At 34.9% G+C, this 18327-nt stretch overlaps 1 protein-coding gene across 1 annotated transcript in view; it reads left to right on the forward strand.

Moving 5' to 3' along the window:
* Positions 1-18327, forward strand: part of USH2A (usherin) — a 777454-nt gene that overhangs the window by 602768 nt on the left and 156359 nt on the right. Inside the window, 1 exon segment of the mRNA XM_079107116.1 lies at positions 10021-10242. Within this exon segment, the coding sequence (XP_078963242.1) occupies positions 10021-10242 (222 nt within the window).

Here is an 18327-nt window from a genome sequence, read left to right on the forward strand (position 1 = left end):
CCTTGTATCTTATGTCTAATAGCCCTTTTTTGAAAGAAAAAAAAATCCGTTTTATTTCTCATTGATATAATCTGCATCTTTTTTATGAAGTCTTTTCTTCTGTCAGTAACTGAACAAGATTTTCAGGGATTCTTAAAAATATGGATAAAATATCTAAACCAATTAATATTTGGTATGCTCAAAAGAGCATTTCTTTAAAAAAATATTGCTTTCCCAATTATAGTTGTGTACCCTGTGTTTTCTCTAAGTCCACCACTGTCCTAGGTGATATCAAATTAACTGATTCCACCTCACCCCTGTGTGACAGTGGGGGTTTAAGGAGATCTCTCCAGAGGCAGAGGAGATGTCTACTTAGAACTTCTAAGTGTTTGACCATGTTGCAGAAAGAATTTAAGGACACATCAGGTTTTGGCAAAAGGAGGAGGAGCTTTATTAGAAAGTGAAAGGTGAAGGTGTGCACTCAAAGAGCAGAATTCAGTCCGTCTTGAGAGGGTGATGTACTGCCATGACTTCAAGTCAAATTTTTATTAAAGTACATAATTAGATGGAATATGTATGATTCAAAGAGTCTGGGCCTTTCTCCTGACAGGAAACACTGACCAAATCTGGATTTCCCATCAGGTCATCTGATCAACATCTCTGGCAGTTGGGCAGTTGATCAGGTGATCAGCCCAGAAGGTCATGAGCCAATCAAATTATCCCCTAGCCTCATGGAGGTAATGATCTCTTTCTGTTGCCATCTTCCTATGCTGCTACTTTCAAGAAAACTTACAGGGAACTGGAAAGTTATAAAGTAATTTATTGGCCACTTAGTATTCTTGGATTATGGTCTTTTTCTGTCCCTTAGGCCCCTTGGTTCAGCTCATAAGTGTGATGGGCTGACAGATCTGACTCCATGAGAATGTTATAGGCCAGACTCTAAGGGAAATGACTAAACAGACTCCATTTTGCTCTGAGATTCCATGTTATGTAGGAAATAAGCTTCTCCCATGGGAACACCCCACCTCTGTGCCCATCATCAGTTACTTGGTGTGACATGTTTAATAATATACAATGGCAACTCCTATGTAGTAAAGAATTGCTCTCTTTTGATTCCTATTGCTCCTAAACAGTGTACCATGTGAACAGTAATTGTGTGGATGTTAGCAACCATTCTTTAGTTTGTACCTAGGTAAGGGTCATTTTGACCCACTTCCCCCTCTGTTGATGATCTCATGATGTTAGTTTGTAATTTCAAATCATAGCAACAGACACTTATGACTGATGTGATTTTTGGTCTAAGAACCCCTACAACCCTGTGGTCGGGGCTGTTCTCCCAATAGCCATTTTGGGGCATTGTGTGAGACAGTCAGCTGGCCAGCTTAATAAAGACTCTCAAATTTGGACTTCTCCGTGGTGATCGGTCTGTTCTTAAATTGCTCCCCATAACAATAAGTTGTTTGAGTCGCCAATGAGTTATTTATTCTATATTTTAACAGGAATAGTTTTCCTTTAGAGACTCCACATTCTCTCTGTGTCCTGAAATTTCTATCTTACCTGAACCATATGACAGATTATGTTAAAATTTACTAGAGAGGGACATTGTTTACTTTGGCCTTGAAGATTTAAGAAAGATGTCACCTACCTTTCAGACCAAACAGGAGACTCTATTACCCAGAGGAAGTAAATATGTATATGAGAAAAATAGTAATTTACTGTTCACAGCAATCAGATTCCTCTTTCATTAGCCTCTGTGAAAAAATTCTCAAGTCCCCTTCAGCTTGTAGATACCATGTTATAGAATCCTTTCAAAGACAAAGGACTAAGTCCACTGTCTCCTGAATTCTAGAAATACACATTTTGAAAGAAAACTGAGAATGCCTCCTGAGTACTTACCCTGAGGAAATGAAAACATGTTTACACAAGACTTACCCATGAATGTATATGACTGCTCTATTCATAAATGCCCCAGAAGTAAAAACAATTCAAAAGTTCTAAAGGGAGTAAATGGGCAAACTGTGGTACAAAGCAATTTTACCTAGCAATAAAAAGGAACAAAATCTGGATAAATACCAAAAAGGGATTATGCAAAGTGAAGAAAACTAGAGTCAAAATGCAACGAACTCTGAGATTCCATTTGTAAGACATACTCAAAGACAAATTAGAGTTACAGAGAACCACTTGGTGATTGTCAAGGATAATGGGTGGGAAAAGAGAGACTATTAAAAGATAACATTGGAGTGTTTCTGGAAAACGAAACTCTTTTGTATCCTGATTCAAATATTAAATGCTGATAGTTGTATCCTGACTCACAGAAGTGTGTACTCAAAATGGCCAATTTTACTGGATGATATTTTTAAAAACAATATGCCTTAGAACACAATTCCATTTTACAAGTATAGAAAGTGGCTTATATGTACATGACCTAGTCATTCAGCTAGTCAAGACTAGAATTTTCATGATTAGATTCTACATCGAGCCCTTATGCATATTGTTTCATATAGTAATGTGCTGATGTTGTATGTAATTTAATGCATTTTTCTGTTTTGTTGGTAAAACAGAAGGAAAGCAAACATATCTCTACTAAAATTTCAAGGAAAATAATTATTTAAGAAAAACAAACGAAAATGTCCTAGTCAGAAACTAGACTTCTTATTCCAGGTAATATTTTATACAATTGTGCTCTAATAAAAGAAAAAATTCTTTATAGTGTTACAGTGGTTTCATGTTGAATAATTCATGAAAATGGGTTCTAGAGTCAAATTACCTGGCTCCACATCCCATGTCTTTCACTTCTTAGTCTTTTGACATTCATTGAGTAGCTTAACCTAGTAATGTTCGTGGGAGACTAATGTCTCCTGTGTCCTTTGAGCTGGTGAGTTAGAATCTACAAATTTATCAGCTCTCATGTACTAACAGAAAGAAAGGTTTGATGTAATTGGGGAGCAGAAGAGTAAGGGGGTTACAAGTTTGCCTCAATTGACAAAAGAGAGTTTGCAATGAATCCTGCCAAAGACTCTGGAGTTTTCACTTTCATTAGGTCACATAAAAGGGCAACCAGTTCACAAAAGCTAAGAATGGCAAGTCAAACTGCCACTGAGATGCTGTGAAACCAAACATCCTACTGATTCTCTGAGACTAAGCAATCCTCTAACCTGTGGCAGTGGGACCTGGGAAAGTTATGAATACCTTCTAACCTTTAAGGAGAAAGAGATTTTCCAATTTGCATAACATTGCAGCTTAGACTCTAGGCCCTAACATGTGCTTTCTTCTGGCAAAGAGATGTTGGGAGACTTTGTGTTCCTTTGTTAGCATCCCTGTTGAAAACTAGAGGGAACCAATTTCCTTGCACTATCCTGGAAACATAACAAAAGTTCACCCACATACTGTGTGAGTGGAATAAATCTTATAAAGGAAATCAAATATCTCTCAGTCTATTAGTTTCATATTACTGCCAAGACGTTTTGGTTATTACTAAATTGCCACAAATGTTGTGGCTAAAAACATCACAACATTTATTATCTCATATTTCACAAGGTCAAAAGTTCAAATTGGATCTCACTGAACTAAAATCACTGTGTCAGCAGCACTACGTTCCCCATCGGAGGAAAGAATGCATCTTCTTGCCTTTACTACCTTCTTGGGGCTACCCACATCCTTTGGCTCATGACCCTTTTCCATCTTTCATACCAGCAATGGATAATCAATGCTTTCTCACATCATTTCATCAAACGTAATCCCATGTGCTCTCTTAATTCCCCTTTGCACATGATATGACACAGTCACAGGCCCCAGGGTTTACAAGGTAGGCATCTCTAGGAGGTCATATTCTATTTACCACACTAAAGGTATAATTGATAACTGTAACAATTAAGAAGATACTTCTCTAAATACTTGGGCTATGAAAGTCACAAACGAATGTAAAAAGATACTGTGAGTGTGAATGCAAGAGAAGATTCTGAGCATAGATCCACTACTCTAAATTAAGCAGCTGCCTCAGGGATTGGAGATAGGATGGTATTCGGTTGGGAACTATAGGGAAGTGAGGAAGCACAATCTTGTTAATGGCCCTTAAATCTTGTACAAAGTGGCACACAAGTCATTTATCATTTTGATGGAATGAACAGAGTATTACAAGGGCTAGTACAGGGGATAAGGAGTCCTTTCCAGAACTATGTGCATACAATGCATCACAGTTATGCAGCTTCATTTTTTTTTTTTTTTCCCCAAGTAGGTTTTAGGCCAGTTTTAAGAGCAGAAGCAGACTGATAAGAGACTTTTAAGGGTTTAGCCTCTTCTATGAATCCCACACATGAAAAGTCTTTTCCCTAGAGGCTCTTGGAAACAGATTTCAGATCTCAGATGTTGGTCAGAAAGACATCAGGTATTGTGGATAATCAATCTTTGCCAGCACCAAATTACTGACCTGGGATTTTTTCCTGGCAGTTGCAGAAAGGAGATTTGGGGTTCACATTTAATCCTGGCATCTCATTTACAAAGTGGATTTCCTCCCAGTGGATGCACTGGAATGGAATTATTAAGCCAAAAAAAAAAAAAAAAAAAAAAGTGTGATAACAAGAGAGAGCAAAGAAATACAAAAGCAGAATCTGAGAGTTATTTGAGATTTCTACCACTGAGCCATTGTGGTTATACCTAGGAAGGAATGGTGAAAAAGTAGTAGGGTTTATGGTTGATGTTATACACACAGTATCAATTAGATACTGTCACAATCTATTTTCTGTGGCTGTAATAAAATACCACTGTATTTTATTTTAAGTAATTATAAACAATAGAAGCTTATTTGGCTCATGATTCTGGAAACTGGGAAGTCCAAGGGCCTGGCACCAGCATCTGGCAAGAAACTTCAGGGTGCATAATCCCATGCAAAAGGCAGAAGCAAGAATGCATGCTGTAGAAATTTGAAGGAGGGGCAAAAATTGGGCTGAACTCATCCTTTCTATCAGGTGTGGAACTGGGCTATCAGTAACCAATTCGCACAGCAACCAGTCATTCTTAAGACAACAGCATTAACTCATTCACAAGGAAGGAGCTCCAAAACCACCAATTTTTACAATTTAATGCAAATTTCTTCTTTATGTCAATGTCAAGGTCAGTTATGTCAAGGCCAGTTATGGTTAGACCAAAGCAGCTACATTCATTGAGTTTGTCCTTTTCATTTTTCCATTCTATCTTTCTACCTAAAGCAGAACAAATATTCTCCAGGACCCTTTTTCCTATTAATATATTGATTTTTGCTTTGTGTGTGGACTAGATACAGAGGTGTCTTTGTTCTCATCTTTATCTAATTGTTTAATCTGAGAAGCCACTAATTTAGCCTGATTTTTTTTCTTTTTCTGAATCATAGTATTCATGTGCTCAGCAAGCAGTTATAATTTCCGAAGCAGGGATAGTATAAAATATATCATCTATTTTCTGGCAAGCTGAGATATCTTCTTCACCCCTGATGAGACTGGAGTGTTCTTGGAAGGTAGTAGTTAAGGGGTCTCTGAAACCAGGTACAGATTTATTTTTTTTTCCCGTTTATAAGACTGGATTTTTTAATTGTGGGAGAATACGTATAAGTAAAAATTACCATGTGAACAGTTTTTTGATGCACAGTTCAGTGACATTGAATATATTCACATTGTTCCACAATCATCACCACCATCCATCATGAGAACTCTTTTCTCTGTCCAGACTGACACTCATTATTCATCTAGCACTAACTCCCTTCTCATCCTTACCCTCAACACCTGGCAGCCACCATTCCATTTTTTGTCTCTATAAATATGTCCACTCTTGGTACCTCATATAATTGTAAGCACCTGTTTGTCCTTTTGTGATTGACTTCTTTCACTAAACATCATTCTTTCAAGGTTTATTCATATTGTAGCTTATGTCAAAATTTCATTCCTTTTTAAGTCTGAATAATATTTCATTGTATGTAGATGTCACCTTTTTTATCCATTTATCCATCAACAGACATTTGAATCATTTCCACTTTAGGTTAATGTGAATAAAGCCACAGTGAACATTGGTGTACAAATATCTGTTCAAATGCCTGCTTTTGATATATCCGAAAGTGGAATTGCTGGATTATATAGCACTTTATGCTTAATTTATTTTTTGAGGAACTGCCATACTGTCTTCTGGAGGGGAAGCACCATTTTGTATTTTCAACAGCAATACACAAGGGTTCCAATTTCTCCATACCCTTGCCAACGTTTATTAGCTGTATTTTGTTAATAGTTATCCTAATGAGTATGAAGTGGTGTTTCACTGTGGCTTTGATTTGCATTCCCCTCTGACTTAGTAAGATCAAACATCTTTTTATGTATTTATTGACCATTTTTATACTTTCTTTGGGAAAATATCTACCCAAGTCCTCATTTTTAAAATAGGGTTGTTTTTTAGATATTGTCGAGTTGTATGAATTTTTTCTGTATTCTGTATATTAATCCCTGCTGTGGTTTGCATGTGGTTTGGGTATATCCCCCCACAGGTTCATGTGCTGGACTCTTGGTCCTCACTGTGGTGATGTGGACAGCTGGTGGGAGCTTTGAGAGGTGGAATGTAGTAGAAGGTAACTAGGTCATTCTGGGCACTGACCTCAGAAGGAACTCATGTATTTCTTATGGAACTTTAATTAGTTCCTGGGACTGCCAGAACTAACTAGTTCTGTTGTTTTAAATTGTCTGAGCCTGGTCCCTGAAATTCTCATTTCCTCTCTCACTATATGACTGCTGTCTCCCTCTCACACATCTTTCCATCACAAGGCCAGTTACTATGAGACCCCTATCAAAGCTGAGCAGATGTTGGTGCTATGTTCTCAAACCTCCAGAAGTATGAGATAAATAATCCCATTTATAAATTGCACAGCCTCAGATATTTTGTTGTAGTTCAGAAAATGGACTGAGACTATCCCTTATCAGATATAAAATTTTGAAATATTTTCTTCTCTGTGTTGCCTTTTTACTTTGTTGTTACTGTTCTTTGATAGCATAAAAGTTTTTAATTTTGATGAAGTCCATTTATCCAGTTTTTATTGCCTATGCTTTTGATGTCTAATAAATCATTTCCAAACTCAATGTACTGAAGCTTTCCCTCTTTTCCATTTTCTTTGAAGAAATTCTAAAAAAGAGCTTTTCTGTCTAGATCTTTGATACATTTTGAGTTCATTTTTGTAGTGTCTGGTATAAAGTCAGGGTTCAACCTGTTTATTTTGTATTGGAATATCAGTTTTCCCAACACTGTTTGTAAAAAACAAAACAAAACAAAGCAACAACAAAACAAACACACACACACACACACACACACACACACACACACACAAAAACAGTTCCTTCCTCTATAGAATGGTTTTGGCACACTTGTTGAAAATGATTTAACTATACATTTGAGGGTTTACTTCCAGGTTCTCTCTTTCATTGGTCTATATATCATCTTTACACCAGTACCACACTATTTTGTTTATAATATCTTTGCACTAAGTTTTGAAATCAGAAAGTGGGAGACATACAGTTTTGTTCTTCTTATTCAATATTGTTATAGCTATTTAGAATCCCCTGAGATTAAATATGAATTTTAGGATGGATTTCTGTATTTCTAAAAGAAGCATCAGAATTTTGACAGGGCTTGCATTGAATGTGCAGATCATCTGGGGTAATAGTGGAACCTTAACAATATCAAGCCTCACAATCCATGAACATGGGATGTTCTTCCATTTAATTCATTCTTCCTTAATTGTTTTCAGCAACATCTTATAGTTTCTTAATATGCAAATCCACTTAGTAAAGTTCATTAAGTAGTTTTTGTATTATTACAAATGATACTTTTTTCAGATTGTTAATTCTTAGGATGTAGAAACCTTCCTGATTTTTGTGTCGATTTTGTAATTGGCTGAATTCATTTATTAGTTCTAAAGGATTTTCTTGTGAAATCTTTAGGGTTTTCCACATATAAGGTCATGTTGTCTGAGAACAGAAGTAGCTTTGCCTCTTTCAGTTCAATTTGGATATCTTTTATTTCTTTCTCTTTTCTCATTGCTCTAGCTTAATATCCATTGGTATGTTGAATAGCAGTGGTGAAAAACAGCATCCTTCTCTTCTTTCAGAGGAAAAGCTTTCAGTATTTCACTATTGAGTAAAATGTTATCTGAAGATTTGGGTTATATATATATATATAGGCTCCTTATTGTGTTGAGGTAGTTTCCTTCTATCCCTATTTTCTTCAGTATTTTTATAATAAAAAGGGTTGAATTTCATTAAATGCCATTTTAACACCCTGACCATGATTTTTTTTTTCTTTACTCTTTCATTATGGTGTGTTACATTGATTGATCTTTATATATTGACACCTTTTTCTATTCCAAGAATAAATCCTAGTTGGACATATTATATAATGTATTAAGTTCAGTTTGCTACTATTTTTGTTCAGTTCTGCACCAATATTCATAAGGAATACTGGTCTGCAGTTTTCTTTTCTTGTAGTATCTGTCTGATTTTAGTATCAAGGTACTGCAGCCCTCATAGCAGAGTAAGGAAGTATTCACTGTTCTTCTGTTTTTAGGAAGAGTTTGAGAAAGATTAGTGATATTTATTCTTCTTTAAAGGTTTGATATAATTCATAAGGGAAGTTATAGGGACCAGAGTTTTTCTTTGTCGGGAAATTTTTGGTAACTTACTCAATCTTTTCACCATTTACGGGTCTGTTTATATTTTGTTTATTCATGATTCAGTCTTGGGAGGTTTGTGTTGCTAGTAATTTATCCATTTTATCTAGTGGGACAAATATTTGAGCAATGAATTTAGACAGGAAAGACCTCAGGGATAGCTGCTAAGAGTTCTTGTCCTATTTTTATACTCTATTTATGTATCCATAGTTGAGTACTGTCCCATATTTCCTATACTGCTTTGGTAAACAGTTCACCTCTTGCTTCTACTAACCAAGTTGTAGTATATCCAGAACAAGGAGATGAACTAATTAATAGAGAACAGGAAGTTCAGGACTATACATAAAGAGGCAATCCTTAATTCTTAGTGAACTTGTGGCTTTTCTTAGAAAGTCTTTAATTATGTTATACAAATTTAATATAAACCATTGTTTAAAGCTATACAACCTGCCAGGTTGGTTATCAACTCATTTACCTTATAAAATGTACTGAAGGAATATTGCCAAGGCAGGAAAATGTTTTAAGGGATAGTAGAGGAAAGGAAGGAAGAACAGTTGAAGGGGCAAGAGGAAAAGGAGGAGGAAGGTTGGAACAGGAGGAAATCAAGGTTTGAAGATCAAGACAGAGGCCAACCAGAGTTGGGTCATGAAATGGAAGAGGGATGATGTGTTGGTTTTTAGATCCTCCAAGTTTTGTTAGTTCTTTCTAAGATTTTGTTAAAGGGAGCAAATTTTAAAATCTTTTGAGTTTTCTTATCTTTTTGAGATCTCTTCATAACTAACTAAATAAAGCTGACTGTTGAAATTTAGACTATTTAAACCCTCTTTGGATCTTTTGATTAGTGATATTCAGTGTCTGCCATGGTCCAGCAAATTGTGAATGTGCTGATTTGAACATAGTGATTTTACCTCCACTTACTTAAGTGATGCTCCTTTGGAAGTATTTTGTTTGGTTACATTGATGTTGTCATGGGCAATACAAATTTATCTATAGTTAGTTTCTAAATTCATTTCACTTTTTAAAAACTTACACTAATGAGAAAAGGCATTGTTTTTTCTGTAATGTAACCCATATCACTAGACCTATGTGTTTATTTTTAAGGGAAAAGGAAAGAGATAACAGAGTCTAACCTCTAAATTGGTATTTGTGAACAGACATATATATATATATATATGTTTGTTTATATATCTTATCTTGACACAAAAATTTTGGAGATATTTTGAGATTTTGCAACTCCAATATAATGGTATGCTTTGTAGTTTCTGACAATCAGTTGGACTCTTCAATATGATTGTGATAGACCTTAATTGTGAGTTTTAGCATGTTTTTTTAAAATTCATGCAATGATTGTTATTGTCCTAAATTGACAGGTGAAGTATGCTGTCCAGATGAACAGCACAATCGGGTTTCCGTTGGCATCGGTGATGCCTGCTGTGGCAGAATGCCGTATTCCACCTCAGGAAACCAGATTTGCTGTGCTGGGAGCCTCCATGATGGCCATGGCCAGCAATGCTGCGGTGGACAGATTGTGAGCAAAGATTTAAAGTGCTGTGGTGGAGAAGTGGAGGGCATGCTGTACAGTCCCCTCCCAGGTAAGGGGCCCTTCTCTACCTTTCAGTACATGGAGAATCTGAGAAGCAGAGAGGGTGACATTTGCCCTCAAAATAGAACAAGTAGAGCTCACATTAATTGATATCCAGTGTAACAATTAGTAACATACCGTATAACAAATTAAAATGTCATTTCCCATTTCTTGTGTTTATCTGATGCACTTCATTTAGACACTTCAAAAAAAAAAAAAAAAAAAAAAAAAAAAACCTAAAACAAACGCCCATGAGAATGCATTGACTCTGGATCAAAAGAATATATTCCTTGTAAATATTAATTAATATAAAATTAACAAATTATATTGTGTATAATTATTGTGTATAATTCCTTCACTTCCTTATTCTCTTATACTTGTGAAGCTAGCAGTAACAATAATAACAAACATTATCATTGAATGAGTACTTACTCTCTACTAGGATCTGTCCCAATGTTTTGTATGTCATTAATAAAATTAATCTTTAAAACAATCTTAAAATTGGTACTATTATTATTTGCACTTTCAAAATGAGGAAAAGGGCTGAGGATGTAGCTCAGTGGTAGAGCACTTGTCTAACATATGTAAGGCCCTGGGTTTGATCTCTAGCTTGGCAAAAATAACAATAATAAATAAAATAAAAATGAGGACACTGACGTGAATATTAGAAATTTATTCAAACTCATAAAGATACTTAAATCTAAAATTTGAAGGCCTAAAATTCATACAGTTTAGGGGGAAATATTTTTAAGAAAAGAAAATTAAATTATGAAGACAAAATAAGATGTAGAATGAATATTTATTTGTAATGGGAACATAAATTACAAAAATTATAATTATATTAAAACAAAAAAACCCTGGAAAATCCCACAAACATAAAAATAGCACATTTTTATTATGTAATTCCTGGCATTTCTTTACCAGTTTTCCCCCTGACCTGCTTAACACATGCCCTTGGATAACCCTGTCATATGACCATGGTATTTTTACTAAAATTAAAGGAGAACAGAAAGATAATTCAGTCTTTCCTGTAACATGGGTATAATTAATTTTAAAAGAATATAAAGTTTTTTAAAGTAGCCTTAAGCTTCATAAATCATTATTATAATTTTGTGTAAATATTTAGGTTTATTTTCTAATTTGGGAAAATCTCTACTGAGGATCTTTCTAGGATTTTGAGGCATTTTAAATTTTCTGGTCTGAAAATGATTCACAGTGACTTATCTTAAGTATTTGTTGAGTTGACATTATTGACCTGTATCTCATGGATATTCTTTCCATATGAGTTGTAAGTTATCATAGATGTCACTATCCTATCTGCAAATCAGCAGGAAGTATGTTTTCCAAAGTATTCATGAGTTACTTCTCTTTATAATTTGTGTTATTCAATAATCAAATGACCTGTGCATTATTTCAATTCTAAATTTGTCATTTTCTTTTAAATGGTTTGCTACTTGAAATGTGATCTGAAATATATTTTGTTACAATTCCCCTCCTTTATATTAGAAAAATGATATTTAAAATGATAAAATATTAGAATAGTTTTATTTCACTAAATTTTTCATTGTTGCAGCCTTTGTTCCATTCATATTGGGTTTTCTGGCCAACTTTTCTTTTTCTAAAGATTCCCTTTATGTGCATCCAAATTAGGAGTCTGTAATTTTTCACATTCTATATCTTTCCAAATTTCAGCTGCAGTGGCATATTCAAGACAACAATTTTTTTATGGGAGGTGACTTAAATTATATAAATATATCTACTGAACCCAAATGATAATTTCTCTTTTGACTTTGTTTTCTTAGTATTGAAGTGCTTTTCTTAATAGTTTTCATTTCAACTTTACATAGAAGAGAAACATACTATGTGCAAGCAAATGATGTTTATCAATAATACTGTAACAATCAATTTAAATTGTTACTTATGGATAACTCTGATTTTTCTTTTTACACATGTGGGGTATATCATTTTGTTTCTATGGTTGTACATGATGTAGATTCACACCATTCATGTAATCGAACATGTACATAGGGTAATGATGTTTGTCTCATTCCACCATTTTTCATATCCCCACTCCCTCTCATTTCCTTCTACATAATCTAAAGTTCCTCCATTCTTCTCTCACTCCCCACTCCCCACCCCCATTATATATCATCATCCACTTATCAGGGAAAACATTCAGCCTTTCGTTTTTGGGATTGGCTTATTTCACTTTGCATGATATTCTCTAATTCCATCCATTTATTTGCAAATGCCATAATATTATTCTTCTTTAAAAGGAGAAATTATGGGAAGGCAGCAGGGAATTCATAATTCATCTCCATCAAGATATTATAATGTCTTGTAATCATACTAACAAGGGCCCTGGAGAGGCAACCCCCTACTGGTTATGGGGTAGATTTACCCTGAACCTAGTGAAGCTTAAGCTTCAGAGTCTTTTGCTGAACAAGCCCCATTCGAGGCAAATGTGGTTATATATTTTTATAAAATTCATAAAGATTTTAATATTTAACTAGAATTTGTTATATCCACTGTCTCTTGCCCTTTTAACTTTATCTCTGGGATATGTGTCCTTATATCATAGGCATTTTTGAAATCTAAGTAGACATTCAACAGTTAGTTTCCAAGTCCACCTGAGATTGTGGCCTTTCCTATAGCCAGGAGGGGAAAAGAGCAGAGAATAACACATGTAGGAGTTTGTGTTGACCAGGTCTAGAAGTAGCAAGCATTTGTATTAACATTCCATCAACTAGAAGTCAACAATCTGTTGACACCTAAATACAAGGAAAGCTGGAGTTTTGCTCTTAAATCTTTTGCCACTATGACTAATAAAAGGTTCTAACTCCATCCAATTGAATAGAGAGTCTATGCTGTAGACCCCCTTAAGTAATCTGATACCTGGACAAACATTGGATACTATCTAACAAAAAACAAATATTCATTTTGTCTGATGAGCAGGCCCAATATAACATAACCAGCAAGTGGCAAACATTTAATGAATGACCAGGAAAAAAAAAAGACATTATAAAGTTTGCATGCACACCGAATACTTGCAAAAGTTAAATGAAAAGGTACTTACTATGTATAAAAGCTACAGTCTAAGGTAGTGGCACTTGAAGTATTGCTCTGGGAATCATGGTAGTCTCCAAGACTTTTTCAGGTGGTCTGTAAGATTAAAAGTATTTTCATAAAATGCCATTTTATACCTTTTTAACTCCCATTCCCTCTTGAGAGCATAGTGGAGTTTTCCAGAGGTTATGTGACATGGGATATTGCAGTAGATAGAATGCAAAAGCAGACATGAAAATTCAGTTACTTCCTACTGTATAAGACATTATAAGGGCTTGCAAAAATGTATGCAATGTCATTTTGCTCACTAATTTTTCAGTGTGGAAAATATGTTTACTTCCATAAATATATTCGTTATGGATTTATTATATTGCTAATTTTAAATGAATTAATAAATACATATTTCCAAATTAAATTTAATTCTAAGATGGTAAGTATCAACCGATATAATCTATATAAACAATGGCTATTTGGGGTCTTCAATAATTTTTAAGACTATAAAGGTGTTCAGAGGCCAAAATTTGAGAACCACTGCATTAAAGGCATAGTAATGTATACCAGAAAATCATGACACTTGGTCATACTTATGACTAATCTGTTGAGTATTTCCTCCTCTTTTAAATGAAGTAGCTAATGCAGTAGCAGTGAGGATGCAAAAGTGTTGCTTCCTTAGTACTGCAATAGGTCAGAGTTCAAAAAGGGGAGCAAAATGTCTCATTTCATTGTCTTTGTTCATCTGTAACTTTTAAAAATTTGTCCATTGCCATATTAATTCATTCAATAAATATGTATCATGTAGAGCCTATATTCAAGATATTCTTGATGCTTTGTGAGTGTAAAAATGGCTATGATTCCAGTTTTATCTTCAAGGACGTAAAATCTAATCAAGGAGAAAAATATATATAGGATTATGCACAGCCTAAGAGGAACCAAAATACATGTACATTCTTGAGAATGAAAGATCACTACAGTCAAGGTGATAAAGAAAGTTAAATGTGGGTTGTTCCATTGGACTGGAATATCAAGCACTGAGTAGGATTCAGAGAGGAGTGGCTTGATCTGAAGTGTGAAATGAACAATCTGCACAATAACCAAATGGCAGTGAACACTAGCTTATGTGAGGTATACGCCCTGCCTAAAGAAATAGTAGGAAATAAATCTGAGCAAGTCATAGGATTTGTGCATTATTTAGTACTCCAGGAAGAGTCATTATGATTATAAGAACTGTGATTTAAGGAGATTAATTAAATTTGGAATGGCAGAATGAATGGGAAGGAGAAGAAAAGAGAAGTCTGAGCACTATTGCCTTAAAATAAATTGCACCTATACTAACAAGTAGAGTTTACTGTCCACTAGGAACAAGGATTCTTAATTATTACTCCTTGAGAATCTTTGGAAAATTTCAAAACCTGACTTCAAAAAAAAAAAAAAAATACATAGACAACACACAAAATTTTGCCTTGATTTTTACACCCTTGAATTCTATCCATGGACCCAAATTTCAGAATCACTCCTTTATTTGCTTCAATATGATATGTGTTTTAGTCAACTTTTCTCTGTTGTGACCAAAAGACCTGACGATTTAGAGGAGGAAAGTTTTATTTGGGGGCTCATGGTTTCAAAGATCTCAGTCCACCAGTAAGCAGAAAGAGAGCTCTGCTCAAGAAGGACAAAATAATACCCCAAAGGCACACCCCCAATGACTCACCTCCTCCAGCCACACTTCACCTGCCTTCAGTTACCACTCAATCCCTATCAGGGGTGAATGCACTGATTAGGTTAAAGCTGTCATAACCCAGTCATCCCACCTCTAAACCTTCTTGCCTTGTCTTACACATGAGCTTTTGGGTGACAGCACATATCTACACCATAACAATATTTGATGCCAGGGAATGTTTCTTAAAGAAACCGTGGCATTCCTCAACTCCTGTGAATCAAACTTAGCTCTAGAATTTTTTATGACTATTCACAGTTCCACCAATATTAATAAGCTGGAGGACTGGAGGAATAATGCTTTTTAAAAAGGGAAAATTTATCTTTTCATTCTCTTGACCTTCCTGCAGTTTTCACTGAAAACAGACAGGTTCTGCATGTCTTTTTCATTTCTTTGCTGTTGCTGGTGCCTAATGACTGTGATCTTAATGACCTTCCAGAATATCCACATGTCCCCTTTTCTCCTCAACCTAGCCACACCCCATACCTGCGACACAAGGACTCCTATCTTCTAATATTGCTCCTAAGTCTGGCCTCTCACTGCCTGGCATTGTGTGCCTGCCACACGATGAGGTTGGCTCATAAAACATCTCTTTATGTACTTTATTACTTAAACTCTTTTATTTGCCTGCAGGAGCCCTTTAACAAAATCACATTGAATTGACTTTCTCACACCAAATCAAATCTCCCTGGTCCCAGTTCAGTTGTCTTTGTCAATATGTATTTTATAAATGGAGTGAATTAACAGATGCTGTTGGAACAGAAGTGCTAGGGTAGCGTTTATGTTTTTAGTGCTCTCTCTGGGCAGATGAGTTGTGTAGGAGTGTTATACAGGTATCTCGGGATGAAAGTCATGTTCGTCATTTCAGTGGATATGTATTCTTAACCATTTTCTTTACATACTTTGAAGCCTCTTTATTATTCATTTTTTCCTTCATGTTTGTTTATATGGCTTTATCATTGCCATTAATCTTTGGTTAGATTTGACATATCTGTTAATATTAAAAGATTAAAATTAAAGCTACTCTATCACTAAAGGAGGATAGGATTTTCTGTTAGCCATGGGAAACTGATCAGTACATGCCTTTGGAATATATTCCCTTATTTGACATGAAACTCTAGATTGAAACTGTTTCAGAATAGAACATTGAGTTTCCATGTCCTGAACTCTGACTTCAGTAGAATGAATGACTACCATGAGTAATATGAATATTTCATTAAGATGGAATTTGGGAACTTTGCAAAGAGGGAGGTAGAACCACAGAAATCCATGGCGTAAGAATCATATCGCAAGACTGTTTCTCAGGAATTTTTTCATAATATGAAGAGTTTTGTTTTTTGTTTTTTTTTTTTTTTGTTTTTTGTTTTTTTAAGCACAACTTAAATGCTATAAAATATATTGCAGTGATTTGGGGGAGTATTTTTACCTACCCCTTCTTTCCCAGTTTTGTGGTGGTATTCATAGAGCCATCTACTGGTGAAGATTAGCATGAATTTTTTTCCTTCACTGCTACTAATTTTTAAGTTTGTTCCAAGAATGACTAATTGCAAACATTTTTTTTCCTGCACCTAAAAGTGTAAAATCTCTTGACTTAAAATGTGTTCTCTTCCATGATCAGTCTCAGAGTTCCACAATGATTTGTCATATTCTAGACTGGTTTTTACTACCATACTATTTTTACCTCAAATGCATTATGGGTAGTATTGGTCTTCTTTTAGAAAAATGGGGTAGTAGTTTTGCAAATTAAATTGCTTATAAATTCATCAGGCTCATATGGTTATTAATAATTTCCTTGTCAGTCTGGACATTAAATAGGTGCTGGTAATGTATTTGAAGTATCCATGATAATGTGAGTCAAAAAGTCTCCTCTCCACAGTTTTTTCAGTTGTATCCAATGCAGTGGAAGCCATCCATTGGCTATACATGCAGTTTGGAAAGGCAATATATGCTGTTTGATCTGAAAAATAAACAACTACAAGTTCAATGTATACAGTGCCACTTTAATAACATCTACATCTTGTTCAAAGGAACTCTCCACCTTTGTACAAATTTAATGAAGAGCCTCTGAAAGAATGGACCAATCCATCAATAATGCATGACCTATTTTGTTTTTCTTTGGGCATATTTAGAATTGTGCATTCTGTGTGTCAAAGTTCAAAAGTCAAGTGCTCCATGTGATAAATTAGGTAGGGGTCAAAAGTTATTGCAATGCAGTTTCAGAAGATTGTCTGTCTCTGAATTTGCAGCTCATTCATGCTGAAGTGATGCACTATGGGAATTACTACCAAACTCTGCTCTGCAACATCTGCTCTCCCTAAGTGAGTTAGTGCACGTCAGACATCTTTATGTCAGAATGTTGTAGTGATGGATGCAGTCTTCAGAAAATGCTGCATAAAAATCTGGTGTGCCGTTCTGGCCATTAAGTGAAATTACTATTTAAATTAATGGCACTGTCACAGTTTATCTGTGCAAAGAATGAACGCTGATTAGGGTATTAAGTAATTAGCAATTTATCACACTGGAACAAGGTTGATAATAATTAAAGAAGTAATGGTTTACCAAAGAAACTAGAAAGGGAGTCACTTCTTGTTATGTGAGTGAAATCTTGGCTGAAATTTCAATTCGGTAAAACAAAGGTAAAGCTCTTTGTGAAAGAAAGCATCCTTTTTTTCTTTCTATTCTAGTGTAAAAACAGTTCATTATCAAAATTTTAGTTGACCTGTCAAAATTCCCTCAGAGCGATCAGATGACTGATTAGGAGTTTTGAATTAGGTCAATGTCTGCATTTTGATTTCATACTTAAAATATGGTGAAACCTTGAAGTAATTTGGGAGTAGAGGGGGGAAATGTATTCTGCTCCCTAAAAGGCCAGTTTTCAGATTTTGATTGCTCTTTAAAATAGAAACAGGAATAGGTTTGAGAAAATTACCAGAGGAAAAAAATGACGGTCAAGAACCAAGGCTATATTTAAGTACCTGATCAGAAGGCAGCAGAAAAATGTTCAAACGGAACTTGAATCTGTGAATTTTTGTTTTTATTTTGCGTGCTTGTACATACATGTATGTTTTTTATGTATCTGTGCATGTATATACACATATTTCTGCCCACTATAATTAGGATTCTGTATTGAGTGATAGCCCAACTATACATATTTTATTAAGAGAACTTTTCCTGGAAATGGTAAAACAATAAAAAAGTATTAAAACAGTTTATTTTTATAAACCAGTTATTTCAAAGGCTTGCCACATTTAGATAAACATGGAATGTCAAAACTCTGTTATGATCAATGTATATTGTTAATCATAAATAAAATTT

Source organism: Sciurus vulgaris (genome assembly GCF_902686455.1).
Source record: "Sciurus vulgaris genome assembly, chromosome: 12".
NCBI classification, from domain to species: Eukaryota; Metazoa; Chordata; class Mammalia; order Rodentia; family Sciuridae; genus Sciurus; species Sciurus vulgaris.